This window comes from Pomacea canaliculata, linkage group LG10 (genome assembly GCF_003073045.1).
Source record: "Pomacea canaliculata isolate SZHN2017 linkage group LG10, ASM307304v1, whole genome shotgun sequence".
NCBI classification, from domain to species: Eukaryota; Metazoa; Mollusca; class Gastropoda; order Architaenioglossa; family Ampullariidae; genus Pomacea; species Pomacea canaliculata.
The window spans coordinates 13,335,643-13,360,188 of NC_037599.1; the positions used below are offsets into that span (position 1 = coordinate 13,335,643).

Genomic DNA, 24,546 nt, shown 5'->3' on the forward strand with positions numbered 1-24,546 from the left:
GAGATTCTTAGTTTATCGCTGTAAAACGTGTTTAAAAGATGTACTCTGAAATTCCAGCAACAAAACCATTCTCTCACAAATTTTGTGAGCCTCTAGTCACTTTTAATACACAGGAATAATATGTTTACACACCAACATGAAATACTTCAAGAGATACATTGAGCGACTATGTCAAAATATTCATTCATCCATTCATTCATCCCTCTGTCCATCTGTTTGGTCGCTTGATCAGTCGTTCTTTCATTCATTCTTCTACATAAAAAATTATCTAAAACTTCGTCTGGGATGGAATACGGCGTGTATCGGCGCTTCTGTCCTGAACTACAATTGTCAGGGATGGGGTGAGGCGCATGGGACTTGGCTTGGTCTAAGTACGAGTGAGGCCGCTATTCAGTTTTTTTAGCAAGCTGTCGGTGATGATTACTGCCAAAGAAAGAAGAGCACATGTAACCTAAAATTACTTTTAATGATCGCTAAGACACTCCAGCCGCTTAAAACAGTGACCGCAGCAGGGAGAAATAACTTGTTGGAGGAGTTCACGGGGGACGGGTGAGGGTCCAGGTACCCGTGCCTGTGGAAGAGGTTGGTCCAGAACTGTATGAGGTCTTCTTTCAAACGTGCTTTGAGGGTGAGGGAGGTGCCAATGTCCAAGTATTCTTGACCCTGCAAGTCGTATGGTGTCCATCTTGTACCGTTCAGCGGTGTTGGTGTAGGATTCCTGTCAACGCACGAATATATTATACCAGATGATACGGTAATGATAACCACGACAAAGACTACTTTGGATGACAATTACAACTGTTTCCTTGATGTCAAATAACATCATTCTATCATCATTGTCCTCGTTAAGAAGATGAGGAGGAAGGTTACGACGATGATGATGCTAACCTAACCCTGCCTCTTTTGTTGCAGGACGTTTCAACAATATTTAAACTACTTATGTTAAAAGATAGTTTCAAGTATAGTTTATACCGAAAGTAAGAGCGACTTACCCATATTTGGCGATGTTTGTCCACAAGCTCATGACATTGCTAGAAACAGCCACATCGGAAGAAGTCCAGTTGAACCTAAAGCCGCACTGTTCTTCTTCCATGTGAAGGGGTGTCCCGAATATGAAAGGTAAATCTGATCCGTGTGGGATGCCTGGTGCCAGTATGAACAAATAATGAATAAAAGAAACTTGTACTAAAAACCATTACACTAACATCAAATAGGAAGAAATGCCTTGTGCTCAACACCATTATAATACCAACTTGTTAATGAGTTTGTACTGTACACCATCATGTGCTGATACAAGATACAAATGACTTTTTAAAAATTTTCTGTGAAGAAAGGCTTAATTCATGAAGTTATTGAAATGATCGTTTTTGTTCAGTGTCCAGTACCTGCCCACGAGGGGACACTGTAGTGGGTGGCGCGGTAGCTGAATTGGTATAGATACACTCGCCCCTTTCCAGAAAGTTTCGCTACTGCCTGGCTTTCAATCATGGTTGGTGCAACGATGTAGAAGTCTGTTAGTGCCTGGAATGGAGTTACAGTATTTACCAGTATGGCCCCATTGGTACTCGAATATCCTCGGATCATTTACCCCCTTATGGTTATAAGCAGTTTTACTTATGGAAAGAAAGTTGTGATGAAAGCTTACGCTCCATTAGCATGTCTTAACTGTCCATAATACATAAACACGTGACCTTAAAATCCCATCCCATGCTGAAATTTATAATCGCTTGTTTGTGGAAAAAGTGCTGTTGATGGCAAACACGAAATGCTTCACTTGTACAGCTGGATCTCAGCATGATAACGACTAGACCAACGATCTCATGCACAGTTTGAAAGCCGCCTGCTTCGCCTCAGCCACTGGTGGAGGTTGATGACAATGTTTTAAACACAGAATACGCTTTTCAAGCTTCGTTATGCTCCTACCTCTATCTGCTTCTCTCAGCTGTTCTGCTGACTTGGCCTGACTGATGTAATGGTTGATGATGGCTGAAGCAGCTGTATCTGGATCACGTGGAAAACTCCTCTGAGCCAGCTGCCTCACGAACTCCTCAATCCTCCGGCGCGAAAAATCCAGTAACGAGGAGTCTGGGAGACATTACAGCGGGATATCACTCACTCCAATCTTTTTTTTTTTCTACCTTACGCAAGATTGACACCCAACGGGCTATGGACCTTTTAAATACTTTTAAAAATATACAATATTTTTTGTATGTTTGCACCATTTACATGCATTTATGCAAAGCTTTCACAACACGGCCTCATGTCCCAGCATCCCTCGCTGTAACATTGTCTGTTTTTTCAAAGCCTATTGCTTTACTATACGCGCTTAGCGAGCTATGCAAGCCTGTGAGGAGACTCTAAAAACTGAGCAAAAAATATGCCATAAACCTGCACCAATGCATAAAAAATGTAGAAAAGGTGGGATAATGGAATCATAAGGGAGAGTAGAGCACTCACATAAAACTCTCACAACGCCGACTTCACGATGATGTCAAGCTCGCCACAAGTGATTAATGGCAGGACTCAAAACTTTCGTGCCAAAACAAGATAATATATTTTGTGCTGATTTATTGTAGCTTGGTAATAGCTTTTAAAAGTTCTGATAAATAAATCGATGGAAAACGGTTGGAAAGAGAATAAAATGTACCTAGCATAAAGCTGGAATACTCGTCTCGTGTGAATCCCCGGACGGAAATGGCATCGTTAGCCACGCCATTCCTCAGCAGCTGGACAGGCCGGTCTGGCACAACACCAAATATGTTCTCACCACGGGTCTGAATATAATTTGATCGTCTCTTCTGCCCTGTAGATATGTAAATGCTTTCCATGTTTATCGAGCAATGCGCAAAAGATGAATAAAAAAATTTTAAAGGAAACTTCGAGCTTCAGAAAAAAAAACCGAAACGAACCAAAAATGAATGGACGAACGAAGTAAGAAATCGAAGGCTACATGAATGAACAATAAATAATGACAAGAAAATAAACGAAAAATCAATATGTATATGTGTGTGTGAGAGAGAGAGAGAGCGATAGAGCGAGCGAGAGAGAGAGAGTTTAAAACACCAAACACTGTTCAACAGACTTGTATTCACTTTGGAGGACGCCATCTTTCTTAAAGGTTCCAATCAGTCTCAGGGGAAAATTCTTTTTACAATTACGCAAGTTAAATTAAATAAGTTCTCATTTTCTGCTCTCAGAATTTCTTTTTGGGAGACAAACCAAAACTGGAGCATCGTCTCAAATTTCTCCTCCCGTCTGCGTTCTTTAGATAACATAGAAATTCTTTCAAGCTTTTGTGTTGCTATGGAAGGTGCCAGCACACAGGCAAACTTCCGCTTTTAAAGTTTATTTTCTTCCTTCTCTTGGCGCCGTATCAGCAAACAGCTGCAGCTCGGGTCAGCGCCTCAACACCGGTTTCATCAATTAGCCGACAGTTTCTCACCGACAGTTGAAAAAAAAGAACCAAACTTAATTGCCGTTTAATTGCGTTTGTTTACATTATGTCTAACAGCTTTCTTTTATTTTTCGTCTACCTGCAGTTGAGGCTTGGGGATGAGATTGCCATCGGGGCCGTGCCAAAGGGAGGAGCTGGGCGGGATTGTTTGAAGTCCAAATAAACGCCTTCGTGCATCGTTTGAGGTCTGAGTTCGTGAAGACAAACACTTGCGTCTGGCTGATAAGGCAACGGCCTGTCTAGGGGTTACATTAACCAGTTCCCTTCTAAACCGCTTTTTATATTTCTCATACACATTTTAGTGCTTGCAGGTGTCTTTAAAAGTGAGCGTGAAGGGTTTTCGTCCAAGTTCCCAAATGGAGGGTTAACTTTGGAGGAAGCATTTGAAGAAAAAAAAATAAAAATCCACCCCAGCCACATTCTTGTTTCTGTCACCACACACACACAATGATGTACACGACAACACACAGCCATATTTACACAAAATCACACTGGAAGGAGGGAAAGAGAAGAGAAGAAAGTCTGAAGAAGAGAAAAAGCCGACTCACTGAATACTCCTTTAGCAGGAGGGCGCTGGCGTTGAGGAGGTTGTCCACTGGCACGGTTGTAGACAGGTGAGCAAGGCCTGACTCCTGTCTCTTGTACAGCCCACCTTCTGGGCCAGACGCCGGGCCCACTGTGCTGGAGGGACAGGGTCCAGGGCCTGGCCCACAGCCCAAGGGCTTAGTGAAACTCCGCTCTGGATGATGGTAGTGTTAAACAGGCCTTTCCACAAAAATGATGCTTAGTATTCACACGAAGAGACAATATACTGTTGTTGTTGTTGTTGTTGTTGTTGTTGTTGTTGTTGTTGTTGTTGTTGTTGTTGGGTTTTTTTTGTTGTTGTTGTTGTTTTGTGTTTGTTTTATTTTTGCATACCAGAGAGTGGGAGAGACAGTTACAAAATTTGTACGAGTGCAGTGATTGAGGTCCTGAACAAGTGTAATGCCATACCTGGCAGACAGGTATAAATGAGACAAAGTAGGTTAGGTAAGCGTAACACGGAGAATGCTTCACAGACTAGATATAAAGATAAACCTGGATCTGTTATTTTGAAAATGGCTTGCTGGCAAGATGGATATTCTCACCAGAAGGAGAGGACCAGCCGAGGGAAATGGTAATTTCCGTAACAAGTGATTTAACAGAACGACTGTGTAATGTCATGAAGAGCTCTCAATACAAAGGTGTTCATACCTACTAAAGGGGGACAAACTTTTCATCTGTGACCATCGCACCGAAAAAGGAATGGCACCGATCAGATTATTTTACTAATAAGACAATAAATACAAGCGCTTGGCCATACAATGTCCAATTAGTTGTGACGAACAAAGACACTGCAGCAACCTTAATGTCAGACTCCATTATCCTGACCACGCACCTTAATTACCTGCTATAAAAAAGGAGAAAGCTTAATTACCTGCCGCTAAAGGTGAAAGTCTGAGAAGAGACACACTGGCACCACCAGCGCTACTCCCAAAGATAGTGACTTGATTAGGGTTACCATGGAAACTGTCGATGTTGTCTCTGACCCACTGAAGCGCCATAATCTGGTCCAAAAGACCAAAGTTTCCAGGGCAAGCATCATCTTCCGTTGACAGGAAACCTAATATAATATTAATAGCATGTATGAGATGTCTAAAGTAATGCAGATCGATCCCAAAAAATAAGCAACTGATTAAAATATGAATTAAGCATCGCCATCACTTTGTTTGAGATTGACTCCAGCAAAGAGCTACTGTAGCTGATATTTCCCATTATATAACGGGTAAATGATAAAGCCTTGGATTTTTTTTTTTTTTTTTTTTTTGGGTTTGATTGGTGTTGTCCTAAAGCAGCAAAAGGAGCAAAAGTAAAACAGAAAAGACAAGGAATGCAATGGGCAGGTTATGTCACACATACCCAGGGCGTCCATTCTGTAGTTCAGCGTGACGACCACCACGCCACGTGACGCCAGAGGTATACCGCTGGAGTAAGCCCCAGACCCCAGGCGGTACCCGCCTCCATGGATCCACACCATGACCGGAAGCAGAGAGCTCTTCCCTTCTCTCTAGCACAAGAGTCAGAAATCATGCAATGAGTTTCTTCTCCCCTCTCCCTCCCTCTCCTTTCTCACACACACACAAATAATACCTACATCATACAGTTCCGTAAGAAAAAAATTTAAACTTTATTATTTCATCCGAAAAAGAGATGCCGTTGGCCAGGAATCCTTTCAGCGAGGTTCTATTAGTCAACAAAAGTGTTATCAACCCAAAGTCCTCTGAACTCTGTGACCTCTGCAAGCGGATGCGAGGTGACAGCAGCTGAAGTAAAGGGAGACAAATGAAACTTGCGGAGGTCACCGCCGACCGTTTCCACAAGAGTGATCTGTCTTGACTGTCGCGGATGACGTCACGCGGCGGCTGCCAGTCAGCAAGGTGATGGAAGAGGTCACGGGAGGCACTGAACTACACTCACTGCATAATTTTCCCCAAATGGCATTCATGGAAAGGCGCTATTTTTAGCCACTATTTCCTGTGCGTCTTGAGGAGGGCGCGGGCACTGGCCGAGTTCTTACACATATAAATATATATAACACAGCAACAAGCTGGCCTCGTCGCCTCCTCCCTCCTCATGCCACAGGGACAGAAGGTTTGTCGGAGACGAAACATGACCCAGACCATTTTGGTTCCAGTCTTTCCGTTGACCTACCCAATCAATTACGCACGCACGTCTACAGACACACACACAAACACACGGACGAGCAGACACATGGAAGCTCTGACGAAGTGAGAAAGACTGAGAAACAACAAAGACGCCTACCACCGTCGGGGAGTAGACGTTGAGGTTGAGGCAGTCCTCCTCCGCCCTGAGGTGCCAGCACGGGGGTGGAGCCGGCAGCTGGGGACAAGCAGCCCCGAACGATGTGACGTCACGCACGCCCGCCCACGCACGAGACTGGCGCGGCCTCTGGAAGCGATGCGACCCTGCAGGAAAGAAAAAAACCTTTAGTCCCAGACGAGAGTTTGGACCGGCATTGAATTTCCTGATTTCTTTTGCATTTAAACCTCTCGTCTGCCTTTCTGCTTCCGGTTGCTTCTGAAAGGAGAGACCACGTGACGGGCGAGCCAGAAGCAGGAAGTTCCTCAATAGTCGTCTGTAGACACAGACGTCTGGAGCAGACCGCGGGGATATCAGATTTACACTTGCATACAGTTTGTGTGTCTTATATCTGTGTACTGTTATTTTACCAGCAAAGCACGCAGACAGAAAAACTTTACATTACGTGATTTCATCAGAGGTGTTAATTTATTTTGATTAGGGAAAAACTACTTTCGTTAATCTTAAGCCGCTGTTGGTAAATGGTTTGGACATTGATTTAAATAAAAGCTCAAATAAAATAAAAGACTTAATTATTTTGTGATTTCATGAGTAATGCAAAATTATTTTGATTGGGATAACTTATTTAAACAAGAGGTGTAAATGGTTAGGGCACTTAAATATAAAGAGAAAAAAAATGCATAAATCTCATTAACATACATTTACTTAGGCATTGCAAGATTATAGCGAGGGATAAAAAGCAGCTGAGTTCGACAAAATTAATGTCTTTGAGACTTCTAATCCTAATTTGCACTAAAAACACACCTGTTGCCCCTACACCAATCAACATATAGTTGTGATATCAATCGTCTTCCTCTGCATTTATGTCACTCTCCATCCTAGTTGTTTGTTCCATGATTCATCTTTGTGTCTTTTATGGGTTTTTTTTATTTATTACTCGCACTTGTTTCTCCCTCTATTCTGTCCATGTCTCCTAACATCACATATTATTATTATTATTATTATTATTATTATTATTATTAAAAACGATGTTATATAAGGTGAAAGTCGCTACAGACACATGATATTTTGAAACAAGGAAGCTATTAATTGATGTTTACCAAAAGGATGGTCAAGTCGATTGAGTAGTTTTTCTCGTAGACTTGTTCCGAACATAGTAGGTTAATATTGACATCATACAGTAATTAACCTTTCACTTTCAAATGAATTATTCCTAAAAAAATATATAATTCATGCGTATGAATCGGATATGATTTATGCAAACATAAAAATTCATTGTTCTTCTCTGGAAAATATCATTTTTCACAGCTTTTCATCACAGTGCTGTTTGTGGGAGTATCTCAGTATTTCTTGTCATGCGATCGAGATCACGATAAAAAACTAAAACACGCGGGTGTGTTTGGGGGATAAGTGGAGCGTGAAGGTCGGGTGCAGATCAGGTCGGGTGCAGGTCGGAAGGTCGGGTGCAGGTGAGCAGGTGAGGAGACAGTGCAGGGGTGGGAGGACTTCTCACCGAGAGCGCGAGTGTGTGGTGTTCGAGATTCGCCATAGCCAGCACCATCGACTAGAGTCAAACGGTTCAGAACCCACAAAAGTGTTGTTTTGTTCTTATTAAAAAAATTGGAAGAGAAACTGCAGTTACCCTGCTACACTACTATCGTTACTAACATCCTATATTACAATCGTTATTACTGTTTGACTGCTATGGATCACGATCAGGCTCCATGTATTCAGTATGTTTCCTGTATTTACCGACGATTGCTGGAATTAGATAACTGTATTTGTCTATATTTCTCTTTTTCCATGGTGCTCATGGCCCGTGGGCTTATAAAAGTCATAGTGAGTGGTAATTATAGACCTTCTAGGTAGTATTAGAATAGATAACTTTGACACAAAGATAATCAAACGAAGATATGTGTAAATATGTTTTTGTATGAAATAATACCCCAGTGTTCGACTGTATATGAGCAACAGTTTGTGAAACAGTGACAAATACATCCTTTAAAGAAATATTTTCTAAATCTGTAAAGGTTCACGGAAGAAAATAATAGTGCATTAATATTCTTTCTTTTGTGAAGAAGCTGATCATCCAATCGAATATAAAGTGACATTCTCACCAGGACAACCACTGTTCAGAATTTCAATTTTGTATCATAAAGGTTGACAATGACCAGGGAACGACTCCAAGTTTTTATCATCGGGTTAAATGGGAATTTTGAGGTGGTGTGAGATGGTGTTGGGAGACAAAAGAAGCGACGACTCACCAACCGGCGGCTGGGCGTAGGGGATGCCGAGGAACATGTCCACTGACCCCGAGGGTTCGGTGCTCACCCGCCGGCCACGCACGATGCCCAGCCTCGTTGTCACCTGCACGTCCTCCGCCAGGCAGTCACAGGCCATCCCCAGACACATCAAGCACGACAAGCAGCATGGCGGGCCACCTCCACACTTATTTCACCTTGGTGTCGGCAGTGATCGGTACACCGATGACTAGTTCTCTCCCCCGCCCACGCCTCCAAGTGTGAGTAGTCCCCCTTCCCTTTGGCGCTGTCTGTGTGTGTGTTGCGGCAGAAGCTGGTCAAACATTCACGCGGGCCACGGCAAGGTGTTCTGGCATCGCTTCCTCCGAGAGAAAAGTTTTTAGTTTCAAATATTGACATTGCCTCCACGGGAGAGACCGGGATCGGGAGGAGAAGTGGCAGCATCGTTGCTCTTTAGACAAGAAAGGCAGAACTACAGCACGGAGCTCATGTCGAATCCCGCAATTGCACGCAGCTTGATAGTAAATCCCCGTCTCTAAGGAAGCAGAAAGATTTCAATCGAAAATAGCGCGAACTTTCCAACAGCTCGCACACTTCAGCGAAACCGGCTTGTGCCAATAATTGTCTCTGCGGGCCTGCATCACCACTACCCTCCGTTTCTTACCCCTTATTCCCCACAACCCTCTTCTTTCTTGATATCTCCGTTTTTTTCCAGTCCTTCTCCCGTCTACCACACCTCGCGCATGCGAGCTACATCATGTGCACGTGCATCTCCGTGTGTTGATGAGCGGAAACGGGATTGTTTGAATGTGTATTTGTATTGTTTATTATGGTAACAAACTCTTTTGTCAAGAGTATTCATTAAAAAAAGCACGCCTCCTAGCTGTAGCTAGTACTTGTCACAATTTTTGTAGAGATGGAAGAATATTTCAAACCAGGTTCTGACAGTGAATATTTACCTACTGCTACCTTTCTGTTCTGATACTGCTGCTTCCACCACAACTGTGTAATGTAATCTCAAGTGGCTGATGCAACATTTCCCAATTTCCAGAGGACTGGATCCATGTCCTGATCGTCTAAGCAGGAGGCAATAATGAGCTTGGGACTAAAAGCTGATTATGGACCAATTGTTCTTGTCTTACCTGAAACACAGTCTCAACTCTTCCAGCTTTCATCCTGTCGGTGCATTCATGTGCAAGAGCAGTTTGCTGAGAGAAGTCGAGTGGATGTGTGCCATGTCGCCATATGTCTTCAAGTGTGAATGACAGAGGTCAGAGGTTGCATGTTAAAGGTCTGTTTACATGTAGAAAGAAAAGTGATAAGAGCCTGCTTTGTCCCGTCCTCGCGAGATTCTCTGATAATGCAAGCACTTCATACGTGTACATAATAATATCCTAGAATGATGAATGAAGTTTTCTATAACAGTTTAACAGAATGAGGTGATGATGAAGTGAAATAAAGTAAAATAAATATTTCCATAATCGTGCAATTGTACGGATTAGAAATTTAGTGAAATTTGGAGAAAAAGGTTGCTATACCTTTGGCAATAAAACCTAAAAGCTTGTAGCTATGAATAACATCTGAGAAGCTGCCTGTAATATTGCAGTACGACAGTACCAATGAATGCCAACATCGGGGAGAATCTTTTTTCACTTTTCACTCGCTCATTGTACTCAGTGCAAATATTTCCTGCATCACAACAAATAACTGTTCAACGTCTGTTTGTAATCTTTGTTGGTGAGTGTTGGTGTGTAAACTCCCAGCATCATAATGGATTCCTAGAGCTCGAGAAATAACATGATAAAACAAGAAGAAATAAAAATGGCTGTTGAAAAAAGTTCGGTGGTCGTGAAGAAACAGGCGTGGATGATGAAGCAGATTTTTTTTTTAAAAAAATGAACGAATTAAACTGGAAACAATTAAGGCAAGGAGATTAGGGAAAACACACTGATTTGATGTTTGCTCGGATTTTGGCTTTCACATCTTGAAGGAAGATCGAAGTAATTCCGGAGTGAGGGTGGTGTGCTGGTGACAGGAGCTGATGCTGGCTTTGGTGTGCTGGCGGCAGTTGGCAGTTGACAGTTGCTGCGTCTGAAGTCTGGAGGTCGACATGTCAATAAAAGGTGTTGTGCCATCACATGGCATCACATGGCATCAGACCTATCTCGTGTGTCTTACATGCGCTCACACTCGCCATGTTCCTTCATCGCTCGCCCACGTCACTATCGATCATCACGCGCCTCGTTGTCAACATCACCGGAAGCTTTCTCTCCGACTTCCGGGTGTCTTACGCTTTTAGGGATGCTTCCGGAGCAGCCCCAAATTTCAGACCAGCGGCGGTTTGAGGTTTGCACGACCTTATGTTTGCTTGCATCTCATATTAAGACAAATTATCACAATATTAACACAGTATAACACCAAACACAAGCAGGCGAAACTGTAAATTCTGCAATATCAATAAGTAAAACTACAATTCTTTATAACAGCAACGGTGTCGTATATTGTACAGCAATTGTAAAATAGCAGGGTTTCATATCAAAAAAATTAATGTGAAAAGTTAGAGAAAAGTAAAAGAAATAAAGAAATATGCGGAAGACAATTGAGAACCTACTAAATAATCATCTCATTTTTTATTAAATAACAACGGAATGTAACAGTAAGACCGTGAATAATGTCACAGCACACTTGACACAAACGTGTACATCGCTTACATATTCTCAGGAAAATTTCTGAAATCTCATTAGCTAATATAAAACTATAATAGTAGTAGAATCAAACAGACACATAAAGGAAGAATTTTAAGAACCATAGAGAATAAATGAAAGTGATGAAGTAACCACAAAAGAGCGAAATACTGAGGGTTGGATCACATTTGTAATCTCAGAATGCAGTTCATCTTCAACAAACCAGCCGGTGTGCTTCAGGTCAACTTACTCTGAGTTCAGTTGGAGAGGAACCAAAGCTGTTCATTAAGGAAGCAGAGAGGCTGCTTGAAGTAAACACTGTTGAGTGCTATCTTTTCAGTTAATAGATATTTTTTTACCAGTGTTTGAAAGGTGCAAGCCTGCTTCTGAAATAGCTTCTTGAAGAAGAACTGATAAGCTTAAGTGTCTTAACACAAGGCAAGGCGGCGAGAAAGCAGACGATAACAGAAATAATAAAAAATAAAATAAAAATAATCAGCTTTTATTTAAAACCTCCACGATAGAGGGGAAAAGTGTGTTAATGATGACCACCTGTTCTGTGTATGTTGAGAAAGGCGGGGATATCACGATGGATGCCAAACATTTTCTCTCTCATCCATTTCTGAGTTTACAGAAAAAGCTGTTGGGAGCAACACATTAGGAGGGACACAAAAACCGTGAAATGTGGAACACACAAACATTGTTGAACAGATAACTTGGCAAGTAAGGTCAGACACCACTCCAGAGTGTAAACTCTAATATTTCCTTGATGTTGCTATTTCATTTGTTTTATACTTGATTGAAACTTCAAAGAAATGTTTTTTAAACACCTCAAGCAATCAGTGGCTATAGAAAAGCTTCTAACTTTATTCCTGATATAAGTAAACTCGAAATTCTTTTTGAAATGTTTTCGTGAAGATATGATCTACAATAAAGTATTTGAAAATAAATAGAAACAACTGATTTTTTAATAAATATTTTTGTAAAACGGTATGTGTACATTAAAAAAAATACAAAACACTGTAGCTACCAAACGACATTTTTCAAATTAAGCCGGTATTACAATATTTAGATACAGATAAACAAAGACTCCACACAATTTTGGGACTGTATCATGTCAGTATAAAGTTCTAAGGTTTTGAGGTGAACAACTAAGACACTGAGATAACGAGCAAAGAAATGTTTAAAGTTTACTCACTGTGTTTTTTCTAAGACTTTTCAAATAACTGTTTTGAAATGGTATGTTGGTACCATGCACCGGACCAGTGCCACCATCACACTCTCTGCCATGGACAGCAGTTCCAGTAAAGGAAACAGAAAACTGGGGAAACCCTCGAAATTTACTGGAGTCACAGAAAGGTGAAATAAAACTAGAAGTGGTAGTGATAAGCTGAAAGACAACAGTAATGGGAAAACCATCTATATATCTTGGCTCTTCGTCAAAGAGTCTTCACAATTTGTAATAAAGGAAAAAAATATCAACTGGGAAACAATGGATTCACAATGAATGTAACAATTACGACACTGACCCTCACCTGGCGCCACTGACCTCTCACCTCGCGACACTGACCTCTCACCTGGCAAGCGGTTTGTGTCGGGTCAGTGAACTGTGAGCGCCTTATGAGCGGTCAGTGCGCTGTAAGCAGCTTTGTGAACCAGCCCTAGCACTTGGTCTCATCATTTACCTGCCGCTGTATGAATCTTCTCGAAGAATCATGCATTCGTGTGACCTTTGACCGACAGATACTCAAAGATACTATTTCCCAAAATGTAGGTGAACATCTCTCCTCCGTTCTCGAGATACGCCCATGGACATCGCCGGTAAGTTTATATAAGCTGCAATACCTTATCATTACCTTATCATTACCATATCATTACTATTACCTTATGATTTATCATTACCTTTATTATTTTAAACAGTCCAAATAAAACACAGTTTACAGATTATACGCGTTAAAGAAGAAGCCTGTAGGAGAGAAAAAAAAAGAGAAATGGAGAAAATATTGATCTTTATCTGTCGATTGTCCTGTAATAATGATGAATATTTATAAGCATACCTTCCCTTGAGAATGGAGTTCACTGCGTTTGCAAAAAGAAGTCATTACATCCAAACACCATCGTTTCCTCAATCAGTCGCCATAAAGTCAGATGCACGCAGCCACAGAGACAAGAAACGAGGGAATTTTTTTCGGAGCTTTTGCATCTCTACAGCTCGGCACATGGAGCCGCTCGATATTCTACAACCACAGAGATGGCGGAGACAGAAACACTCAGAGCTCTTCTGGCTTCCGGTATCTGCCAAACAGCTGCGGAGTTTTTCTACGCAGCTTCCGGTATTTTTCTCTCTACTTCCAAGCCCCCACTTCTGTTTCACTTTTGAAGATGATGATGATTGTTATTGTTGTTTTTATTAATGTTTGTTGTTGTTGTTGTTGTTGTTGTTGTTGTTGTTGTTGTTGTTGTTGTTGTTGCTGCTGCTGCTGCTGCTGCTTCTGCTGCTGCTGCCGTTCACAGATTTTAAATCTTAATCTTTGCACAACTATTTCTCTTGACTTCAAAATCATTCTCAATCACCCCCCCTACCCAATCAGATCAGAAAAATAAAAGTTTTTAAAAAAAATTACATTCAGACAATGTATGCAATAACAACGAATCAGAAAAGATGATCAGGACTAACATGAATGCTTTATTCGGTAAACATTTACATTCAGGATGGACAGCCAGAACTGTGCACATGTCACGACTGGATGCTCTAAGCTCCGAACCGCTCGTACAGAGACTTGAGGAGGTCCATGCGCTGTCTGTTCAGATGGTTGTCAAGGGATGGAGTCTCCTGGAATTTCAAGTAGAACTGTGTTGCCTTGTAGTAGGCGCCCCATGTAACCTTGCTGACTCCCTGGGGCGTGGGATCTCTGGACACAGAGGACATATCATCAGCATCTTTCCTTTCATCATCGTAACCCTTCTGTCTTATTAATTTTAATTTTAACCCAGGTATCAGCTCCATACCTTGAGTGGAATGCACATGGAGTACTAGTCGGCTACAACAAGTTTTGTCTCTGATCCACGTTAACCGGCATTTGTGACAAGTTATTATTTTTGAAACAATATGATATACTTGATGAGGTTTGTGGCTAGTTCTATTTGTTTTATGTAAATAGTTACATATGACAGCGAGTAATGTAGGTTATGTCCTACTGACCCATATTTCGCGAGGTTTGTCCACATGGTCATGACGTCAGTGGACACACGCCGGTCAGTGTCTGTCCAGTTTGTGTCGTTTCCAAACGGTTCTCCAAAGACAAATGGAATTTCAGCAGTGTGGGGCACACCTGCAGAAGACAGAGAAACAAAATTATCGATTAAGTCTTTAAACTGATTGGACGATTTAATTAGTATACAATAATAATTAAGCTTAAACAACCTTATAATTTTTTAACTGATTGAACTATTTAATTGGTTTATATTAACAATTAAGGAAAAAAATGGAGTTGTTGCTACCTTCTATATATTCTCTGTAGCCATGTCAAGACTAAGCTGTCTGCGGTATTTGTGAGAGTTCATACTTTGAGAGGTGGTACAGACATACCTGTCCACTGAGGGTGATTGGAGTTGGGGGACAGGTAGCTGAACTGGTAGACATACTGGCGCGCGGCACTGGAGTTGCTGACGGCGAGCTGCGACTCGTGGATCATGGGGTAGTTGAACCCCAGGTCTGTGTCCAGCTGCAACACGAATGAGACACTGATGTTCAAGATGGTCCGAAACTTACATTACTAGCGATATAGTGTATTGATACGAAATGTCATTCATGGACAGATCTTTGTGCATGAGTGAAAACTTTTAGCCACAACTAAGCAACATTTATTTTTATTCCTCCATAAAAGAATGACTTGCCAGCAAGGCCACTTCTTCACTGAGGTCATCATCTGAGCAAAGTGGAATGCAAGGTGGTGTGTGGAGGTCTGTAGGATGTTCAGTTCTCAGTCCAAACTCACCTGAGCGACTGCCAAGGCGAGCTGCTGGCTGGTGGGCTGCGAGATGCTCTGCACGTATTCCTTGAACAGAGCTCGACCTGCCTCCTGGGGTCCGCGAGGGAAGTTTGAGGCTGCTCGGTTCATTGTCTCTCTTTCAGCCGTGTTTAAGTCGTATTCATTGGGATTGAACCAAACTGGAAACGAAGACACAGAAAGGAATCAAGCCCGAAACTATGACACATGAAAATTGGAAATTTCCTTGTTTACGGTAATAACATCACATGGACAACATTGCATTAATGCCATGATTCTCTTCGTTTAGACAGTGCAGGACAGGCATGAGTGACTGGACTAGACGCAACATGGCGGGATTAATTGAGTAGACAGTGCGAGGCACGACAGGAGAGGAGTGAACCAGAAAGGACACATGTGAACTAGACAGAACAGGACAGGAGTGAACTAGACAGAACAGGACAGGACAGAAGTGAACTAGACAGTACAGGACACGAGTGAACTAAACAGCACAGGACAGGAGTGAACTAGACGGGAAAGGACAAGACACGAATGAACTAGACAAGACAGGACAGGAGTGAACTAGACAGGACAACGTACACTCCATGTCAATGGAAGACTCATCTCTGGTGCAGCCGCGGATGGCGAGAACATCAGCCCCCGCGCCCTCCAGAATGAGCTGTTCAGGAGGTTTGGGCAGAACCCCGAACCCTGTCTCCACGACAGGGATGAACTTGCTGCCATAGTCTGTCTGTTTTCAAGAAATATTCCTGACAATGACATGTGACTAATTATGACTGTAAAGTAAGACCTCTTCCTACTGCAGTGTCATGGCAATGAGGTTTAAAACCATAATAACTGACTAAAGTAGGGTCCTTCGGACAGTTATGTAATCAATCTTTGACATAAGGCGTTCTACGGACACAACCTTAGGGGTGGATGCCCTACACTATCATAAGTAAAGGCTTCTGCCGGTAGTCAGATTTGAAGAGGTTTAGTCCTCACTCGAATAGAAGCGGCGGCTGTGATGAGGGTGTCCAGAGGCTGACCCTTCAGGCACGAGACGAGAGCGGACGTACCCCTGTCTGTGGGACACCCGACCTTGGCAGCCACGGCCTGAGCCTGAGACAAAGGGGTGGGCGTGGTGGTGGGCAGACTGACGGCCCAGGTGGCCATAGTAACGCCGCTCTCCATGATGGCTTTCTTAACAAGGCCTGTACATGATTGGACAAACGCATCCATGTAAGCAATGGATAAATAAATCCTGTGTTCTATTTCAATATATTAGTATCATTAATATAGCAACAATTAAATATCATGTTTATTAAATGATGACAGTCATTTTGTGATCTGATTTATTTCATCACAATACGAAGGTGGACTTCATTCTCACCTTTGGCAAGCGGTGAGATTCTCAGCTGAGAACTAAGGACACCTCCAGCGCTTTCTCCAAATATTGTCACATCGTCAGGGTTGCCATGGAAACTTGCTATGTTTTCTTTAATCCACTTTAAAGCCTGAATTAAGTCCAGAAGACCGTAGTTCCCGGGACTGGAATCATCTCCAGTCGACAGAAATCCTGGTTTTAGGAAAGCAAAAATATGGAAAAATTTTTTTTGTAATATAACTAGCACCTTGTATAGGTAGTTGAAGGTGTCATAAGAGATGTTATCTGAGATGTGTGTGGTTATTGGTTCATGCGTACAAAGGTGATTTTCGTGTCTGACCAATATATTGTTATGTGTGCTCAAGGAGGTGCAAACCTCAGGCAAACCAGTCCAGAGGTGGACAACTCACCGAGAATGTCCAGCCGGTAGTTGACGGACACGACAACGACTCCCTTCATGGCCAGTTCAGTGCCGTTAGTTCCGGAACCGCTGTTTTCCCAGAAGCCCCCACCGTGAATCCACATCATGACTGGCATCGGCTGACAGTCTGCAGACTGTTGAGTAAGGTTGGAGGCAATAAATGAGTCTCTGGGTATTTTGTTTGGTCAGCTCGCACTATGTGCTTGTGATATTTTCAAACATTGTATGACTTCTGTTTGTACCCTAGTTTACATTACTGCGAACTGTTGGTTTATACTATTGTTTTTATGTCGTAAAATACAATTACTGAATGGCGATCTTGGTTTGTTTTTCCTACGAAGTGTCCCAATTATTTTGGCATTGACCTGGTTTGGAAACAATGATTTCTAGCAGTTCAAAATATTGGCCAGGTGGCAAAGATAAGACAGTAAGATATCCCAGGGACCTTACTAATGCCGTCTCCTGTATGTAGGACTGGTGTGTACACTAACAACACTGACACAGAACTCTAGTATCTGAACCCACAAGCTTTTGTGCTGTTAGTTCTCTTCATTCTCCGCATTCTGCTTAGTCGGTTTTAAATACATATCTTACACAGTGTCTGTGTATGTTGAGTGTCAGACAGTCTTCACTGGTTGGGAATGTAGGTGTCTCGTGCTTCTGTGGACACGCTGGACCGAAGTCGATGGCGTCCCGGGTTCCATCCCAGGGCTCCGCGGGTTGAGTTGGAGAAAAACGCAGTGGCCCTGTTTAACATCGTGAAAACACTCCCGCTTCTTCATTTATTAGTTTTTATCATTCAAAAGATCTTTGATCAGCTTCTAGTTCTTGCTGTGTGATAATGAGCATGATGACAATGAAGAAAAACCGTGTTTGTAGGAGGAATGTAGGAAATGTACATCTTGCTAGTGAGACGTGAGTGAACAGGTTGCTGGCGAGAACCAAATGAATGTTAATTATGTTCATTAAAGGACAAAGATTGGCGACATAAATGATTTTTTCACATCTTACCGACAGGCGGTTTAGCGAAGGGAATTCCGAAAAACGTGTCGAGGTACGTTGACGGTCCAGTGCTGACCCTTGACCCCCGCAGTCGCCCTAGTTTCGTGGTGACGACCACGTCCTCTGCCGCGGCGCCGAGGACGCCCACAATCAACATCGCCACCACCGAGTGCATTCTGTACGACTGACGAGCAGCAACTGACGGAGATAACTGTTGTCTTATCCTTAAGGTCGCTGCAACACTCCATCCTCATGCCTGACCTTTTAAATGTTATTTTTGGACGAGAATAGAGGCTCTTGTCTGTTGTGTCCCTGACATTGAGAGATTTCCTGTAATGTTGCCCAATGACTAATTGTCACGACCTGACGACGGTAGTCTGACATGGCGCATTCTCACCAAACGTCACATACCGGCATTCGCGCATTGCGCATTCTTTTTAAATGAAAAACACGAGATCACTTCCAGGTTGGGACGTCCGTTTGTTAATACACACCAAAACTTCACAGTACATAACAATGCATACAACTTTCAACCAGAACAGTTTAAATCAACGCTCAGCAAGCACCTTAAATCTCTAAGGGTGCACTACACAGACTAAGGGTGCACATGCACCGCTACTTAATACAAATGTCTGAGTCTTTCAGTTCGCTTCTCGAAGGGTCTCAGTTACTTATTAACAGTTCAAACAGCTCTTACCCTGATCATCCTTTAAACTGCATGAACGTCACATTGTCCCTTCCACCTGGGTGCCGAAGGTACTCAGTCTCTACATGCTTCGCTCGTGAGGTCCGAAACTCATGGGGTATCCAAAAATCACGAGGCCCACAATTTCCACTAACATTAGGACATTCACAAGTGACAACCTTCCATCCCCTTCCACCAAACTAAGGCGGGATCATGGGAAAAAACTAAGGAGGCACGGACTGGTCCGTGACACTAATGTTGGTAGTGCCAGCTCCACTGGTGTCAGTCCGAGCTGGCAGTGATTACAAGCTCGTCACACTGGGCTGCCTTTGTCATCCCGACCTTGCCCCACCACACCTGTGTGAGGTACGGACACCTTGACATCCGAGTCGGTATCTTTGTCTTATCTCTGTCACATGAATCAACGAAAGAAATTCGATAGACGCCCCTTCACCTGACCATGATCCCTCTGTATGGAATTCTCTGCCCCCCAATTCCCGTTTTCTTTGAACTGTGTCTATGTTCGAAGCCTTCAAATCCGAGATAAAAAAAATAAATCTCTGGTTAGAAATCAAACGTACTATTCGTTCACTGCTCAGTTCTTTATCTCCATCCATGCATTTAGTTCACGTCTGCCATAGTGTCATCTCTGTGCTGACTTGTGTTTCTTGTCTGGGGACTGTCGGTTCATTTGTAGTCTTATGTGTGAATGGTCCACACGGAAAACTCATGTTTGTTGTTGTTGTTATTGTTGTTGTTGTTATTGTTGTTGTTGTTTAATATCACCATCACGAACAACAATAACTTTTCACGAAATACTCAAATCAAGTAATTATGCAATCATGATATCTGTGATGAAGAAATATCTTTTTATTAACTCATTGATTGGGAAACCACAACCTTCACACAGTGTTGATACATCCCATACAGCGAGTCGGGATTTAGTTCTTGAAGAAAACAACAAGATTGACGATGCTGTGTTGGTCGTCTGATTGCCGGAAAACTGGCACAAATTTTCATAGTTAATTTTAAACCTTCTTTTGTGGTTTTGCAAACACTTTAGAGCATGCAATGCAACAGCTTTTGTGACTTCATCGTCATTGTAACTGCATTTATCCAATGTGGACTCTGGTGCATTTCTGAAAATTGCTACTAAAAATGTGGACATTTCAAATGCATCCAGACAAGTGAGTGAAATATTGTTATTACTTGTGGTTAAAAGCTTATGTAACAGACGACAGCTCCGAAGCCACTAAGCTCCGAACCGCTCGTACAGAGACTTGAGGAGGTCCATGCGCTGTTGGTTCAGATGGTTGTCAAGGGATGGAGTCTCCTGGAATCTCAAGTAGAACTGTGTTGCCTCGTAGTAGGCGCCCCATGTGATGTTGCTGACTCCCTGGGGCGTGGGATCTCTGGACACAGAGGACATGTCATCAGCACCATACTTGTCTTCTTCCTTCCTTAATCAATCTTTATTAGTCGTTAATCTTAACGACTCATTCGTGTCAACAAAAACACTTAGCTATCTATTCTACACCTCGAGGGGCATGGCCAGTGGTCATTTGTATGTATTTCTTGCAAACAAACACTTATTAGGTAAAGTGTGTGTATAGGTAGAGGTAGAGGTATAGGAAGAGGTATAGGTATAGGTATAGGTATAGGTATAGGTATAGGTGGAGGTATAGGTATAGGTATAGGTATAGGTGGAGGTAGAGGTAGAGGTAGAGGTATGTCTGGCACACAGACTGAGGTATCGAGAGACTAACAAGGAATCTCTCTGCCACCCTGACTACCAACCCATATTTAGCGAGGTTTGTCCACATGGTCATGACATCATTGGAAACACGTCGGTCAGCGTCTGTCCACTTGCTCTGACCACCAAACGGTTCTCCGAAGACAAATGGAATTTCGGCAGCGTGCGGCACCTCTGCAGACGACAGAACACCCTTTGACCTCTGCTTTAAAGTATAAATTGTTTCTAACCTAACACCAATAAGAAACCACCATGCATGACATCTGTTTGGCAACTGCTTTTTGTTCAATCACTTCTCGACCACCTCACAACAGGACAAAGTTTTTTTTCAATAAATAGACACCAAAGGAGCGTGTTAACATACCCGACATAGTTGAGGATGGTGACAGGAAGCTGAACTGGTAGACATACTGTCGCGCTGCTGACTGGTTGCTGACAACAAGTCGTGTCTCGTGGATGGTCGGGTAGTTGAAGGCGAGATCTGACTGCAGCTGCAACACACAGGCCACAAACCGTCAACAGCCTGTAGTCGCAACTACACGACACTTTGGTCAGGTGATGGTTGATTTCTGAACAGGTAAAGCGGTCAGCAACGACGACTAGATAGGTAGGATTCCCAATGCTCAATAATTATTCTCACCTGAGAGACTCCCGTGGCGAGCTGCTGGCTGGTGGGGTTCTCGATGGTCTGTACATATTCCTTGAACAGAGCTCGTCCTGCCTCCTGGGGTCCGCGGGGGAAGTTCGTTGCTGCACTGCTCATGACCTCAGTTTCAGCGGTTTGCAAGTTGTACTGAGGATTAGCCCGCACTGCAAACAAAGATATTGTCCGACAGAAATCACAGATTACAGGTACAAAACGCCCACCTATCAACGTTCACCGGTTACCTTTACGACACAATTTATCTACTCGGGTTTTAGGACTTTCATCATTATTAGGAAGCACTACTCACAAGACATAGTTCACGCTCATTGTTTCCTCTGGTTTTCATCATCACGTTTACCTATTTCTCTTTTTCACTCACTCATTCACTCGCATGCGAAGACGTACACCGCAGACAGAACGTGACTACGTGATGGCGCCGTACATTTGAATTCCATCGCCATCTCGTCTCTGTTGGTCCCGCGGATGGACACGATGTCGGCTCCAGAACCCTCCTGAATGAGCTGCTCCGGAGGTTTGGGGAGAACCCCGAATTGTGTTTCCACCACAGGTCCAAAAAAGTTGCCTGATGCCTGGTAAAAGAGTGATTACTAAAGTGTGATTACGTACGTGAAAAGATGTTTAAAATTGGACCAGCAAATTGTAATAAGACCATGGGATTATTTACAAATGCAAAATTATGTGAAAGCAGTATCATGTGATTTAATTTTAGAAGAATATTTCCCGTCATAAATAATTAAGTTGAGAGTTTCCTATTGGTATATATATGCAATAACTTGCTGACAAGAGGTTTTGACGGATGGTTATGTTATTAATCACCAATACATGTCATGACACATTTCACGATATCAGGCTAGGCTTGTCCTTTATCAGTCCATGCTTCTCCTGAGAATTCTGTCCATATGAAGGGAGAGAAGGTTTTGTACTTACTCGAACGGCAGCAGCGGCGGCCATCAGGGTGTCCAGGGGCTGGTCCTTGAGGCAGGAGACGAGGGCGGCCGTACCGTTGTCCGTCGGACACCCGACCTTGGTAGCAAGGGCTTGAGATCTCGACAAAGAGATGGCAGGCGAGCTCTTGCCCCAGGGAGTCACTGATACACCACTCTCCATGATAGCTTTCTTTATTAGACCTGTGTGTATTGTCGGCAATGTGAATTGTAGGTAAATACAGCAATCTTTTAAGAAAGCTTTCTTCAGTTTTCCAGGAAAGTATACATCCTTGTAACAATATACGCTCAAATAGCTTAGCGAACTGATTAATTAAATGATGTTTTTAAAAGATGAAAGGGGACTTCATGCTCACCTTTGGTGAGAGGAGAGATTCTCAGCTGAGAGGTCAGGGCACCTCCAGCACTTTCTCCAAATATTGTCACATCGTCAGGGTTGCCATGGAAACTTGCGATGTTTTCTTTAATCCATTTCAAAGCCTGAATCACGTCCAGAAGACCGTAGTTCCCGGGACAGGAATCATCTCCAGTCGACAAGAATCCTGGTTCAAATAAGAAAACTTTACAGGACTTACTAGATGCAAACTTATTCTACTGACTGATGACATAACTGCAAACCACGAGTTTGCCAAACCCGGGGGTATACTGACCACTGGTGCACACACCAAAGGTAGTCCACTTACCCAGAATGTCTAGTCTGTAGTTCACTGTGACAACAACGACTCCCCTCATGGCCAGTTCAGTGCCGTTGACCTCCATGCCACTGCCTTGAGTGAAGCCCCCGCCGTGAACCCACATCATCACCGGCACCGCCTGGCAGTCTGCGGACTGTGTAGTCCAGGACAACAATAAACATCTTGAGATTAGTATGTCTGATGGGTTTTTGTGGTCAATGAAAAGTTTAGCAAAACGGTTCTTAGTAAACCAGCTTATACCAATGTCATCTAATTATTTTGCAGAATTTTACTTAATTTTTTAATGACTTATTATTATTATTATTATTATTATTATTATTATTATTATTATTATTATTATTGTTCGTGATTTATTTGTTTCTTTCGCTCAAAATCTTCTGACATTGACTGGGACTGGAACTACAGATGTTTCACTCAGATTTGAAGTTCAAAATCTGTGACAGCCAGCTGGCAGCGATAAGACAATAAACAAAAGGACTTTGCAAAAAAAAAAAAAGCAACCCTGTCTTAGTTTTAAGTAGTGTCTTACATACATAGAACACAGACAAACAAACTAATTTCTGAAACCAAAAAGATTTGCACTGTTAGTTCTCTTTGGTCTCGACTGTTGGTTCAGTCGGTTTAAAAGGACCTTTCTTCTTACACAGTGAGTGTATATGTTTAGTGTCAGACAGTCTTCACTCGTTGTAAACCGGGGTAGCTGTTGTTGTTGTGGACACGCTGGCCCGAAGTTCTTGGCGTCCCGGGTGCCTACCCATGGTTCCGCGGGCTGAGTGCGAGCAAAGCGCAGCGACCCTGTCACATTGTGAACAGATTTCTGCTGGTTTATAGAATAAAGTAATCACGAGTGTGAAAGATAACTTTGACACGTTGACCAATGACAGATGACTACACCTGATGTTGTATAAATACCACACGTTAACACTAATGAAAACCCATGAAGAAGCTTATTATCGTTTTTAATAAAAGGTCAAGATTAGCTTAATAATTTATTTTTTCACATCTTACCGACAGGCGGCTTAGCAAAGGGCACTCCGAGAAACGTGTCCAGGTACGTTGAGGGTCCAGTGCTGACCCTTGACCCCCGCAGTCGGCCCAGGGTCGTGGTGACTACCACGTCCTCTGCCGCGGCGCCGAGGACGCCCACAATCAACATCGCCACCACCGAGTGCATTCTGTACGACTGACGAGCAGCAACTGACAAAGATAACCGTCGTCTTATCTTTAAGAAGTCTTAACACTCCATCCTCATGTCTGATATTTTTTAACGGTTATCTCTGGAGATGACTACACGGCACTTGTCTGTCTCTGTCCTCGACTTTGCGACATTCAGTACCGGCTGATGACTGTTTATTGTTTACAACTGTTTTTTGAAAGGCAAAAGTCAATCAATGATCACTCTGTTCTTAGTTAATATTCAGCAATCATCATTTATTAACACTTCGTTCTCAGATACATTTTACAATCGCAATGGACGAGAGGTTAGACTGAAAACTTTACAAGTCAATAAACCTGAACGCAGTGCATGATAGGCATTCATGTTTTCCTTAATAACCAGTGTCTGCTAAATCATATCATAAGTAAATAAAGTTCTATTATCTCTAGTGACTATTAATACATTAGTCATGGGAAAATTGAAGCGCACAAACTAAATATTCAAATTTAACTTACAACAGACCCCGCTGTCACATTATTTGAACTGTACCTTGTTACTTTATTTGTTTGAAGTAAAACTGATAAGATAA

At 42.6% G+C, this 24,546-nt stretch overlaps 3 protein-coding genes across 3 annotated transcripts; all 3 read right to left on the reverse strand.

Moving 5' to 3' along the window:
* Window positions 1-76: 76 nt before the first annotated feature.
* On the reverse strand, window positions 77-9,220 carry LOC112573736 (fatty acyl-CoA hydrolase precursor, medium chain-like). The gene is made up of 10 exons (XM_025254322.1): window positions 8,578-9,220; window positions 6,296-6,459; window positions 5,393-5,540; window positions 4,911-5,096; window positions 4,019-4,219; window positions 2,648-2,803; window positions 1,924-2,085; window positions 1,386-1,574; window positions 993-1,143; window positions 77-718 (listed from the first exon to the last, which is right to left on the reverse strand). Exons 1-10 carry the CDS (start codon window positions 8,723-8,725, stop codon window positions 421-423), a joined length of 1,803 nt encoding a protein of 600 aa, XP_025110107.1. The 5' UTR covers window positions 8,726-9,220; the 3' UTR covers window positions 77-420.
* A 4,701-nt stretch (window positions 9,221-13,921) lies between these two features.
* LOC112573523 (neuroligin 4-like) lies at window positions 13,922-18,279 on the reverse strand. Its single transcript, XM_025253987.1, has 10 exons — window positions 18,067-18,279; window positions 17,650-17,801; window positions 17,045-17,189; window positions 16,641-16,826; window positions 16,253-16,461; window positions 15,848-15,998; window positions 15,257-15,429; window positions 14,848-14,983; window positions 14,461-14,590; window positions 13,922-14,170 (listed from the first exon to the last, which is right to left on the reverse strand). The coding sequence occupies exons 1-10, from the start codon at window positions 18,230-18,232 to the stop codon at window positions 14,011-14,013; spliced, it is 1,608 nt and encodes a 535-aa protein (XP_025109772.1). The 5' UTR covers window positions 18,233-18,279; the 3' UTR covers window positions 13,922-14,010.
* A 1,309-nt stretch (window positions 18,280-19,588) lies between these two features.
* LOC112573524 (acetylcholinesterase-like) lies at window positions 19,589-23,998 on the reverse strand. Its single transcript, XM_025253988.1, has 10 exons — window positions 23,810-23,998; window positions 23,445-23,596; window positions 22,790-22,934; window positions 22,463-22,648; window positions 22,090-22,289; window positions 21,584-21,731; window positions 21,136-21,305; window positions 20,860-20,986; window positions 20,540-20,669; window positions 19,589-20,154 (listed from the first exon to the last, which is right to left on the reverse strand). Exons 1-10 carry the CDS (start codon window positions 23,973-23,975, stop codon window positions 19,995-19,997), a joined length of 1,584 nt encoding a protein of 527 aa, XP_025109773.1. The 5' UTR covers window positions 23,976-23,998; the 3' UTR covers window positions 19,589-19,994.
* Window positions 23,999-24,546: the final 548 nt, after the last annotated feature.

What these genes read in the sequence shown, in the direction of transcription:
- LOC112573736 (XM_025254322.1), bottom strand. Translation starts at nt 8,725, where the DNA reads ATGTGTCTGGGGATGGCCTGTGACTGCCTGGCGGAGGACGTGCAGGTG. An exon ending in CTACGCCCAGCCGCCGGTTG is followed by an intron (nt 6,460 to 8,577) that starts GTGAGTCGTCGC and finishes TCTTTCCTGCAG; the next exon opens with GGTCGCATCGCTTCCAGAGG. An exon ending in GTATTCCAGCTTTATGCTAG is followed by an intron (nt 2,086 to 2,647) that starts GTACATTTTATT and finishes AATGTCTCCCAG; the next exon opens with ACTCCTCGTTACTGGATTTT.
- LOC112573524 (XM_025253988.1), bottom strand. Translation starts at nt 23,975, where the DNA reads ATGCACTCGGTGGTGGCGATGTTGATTGTGGGCGTCCTCGGCGCCGCG. An exon ending in CCGCCGCTGCTGCCGTTCGA is followed by an intron (nt 21,732 to 22,089) that starts GTAAGTACAAAA and finishes CTCTTTTACCAG; the next exon opens with GCATCAGGCAACTTTTTTGG. An exon ending in GATGGCGATGGAATTCAAAT is followed by an intron (nt 21,306 to 21,583) that starts GTACGGCGCCAT and finishes CTTTGTTTGCAG; the next exon opens with TGCGGGCTAATCCTCAGTAC.
- LOC112573523 (XM_025253987.1), bottom strand. Translation starts at nt 18,232, where the DNA reads ATGCACTCGGTGGTGGCGATGTTGATTGTGGGCGTCCTCGGCGCCGCG. An exon ending in TCAACATACACAGACACTGT is followed by an intron (nt 17,190 to 17,649) that starts GTAAGATATGTA and finishes CTTACTCAACAG; the next exon opens with TCTGCAGACTGTCAGCCGAT. An exon ending in GTCTTCCATTGACATGGAGT is followed by an intron (nt 15,430 to 15,847) that starts GTACGTTGTCCT and finishes CTTCGTTTCCAG; the next exon opens with TTTGGTTCAATCCCAATGAA.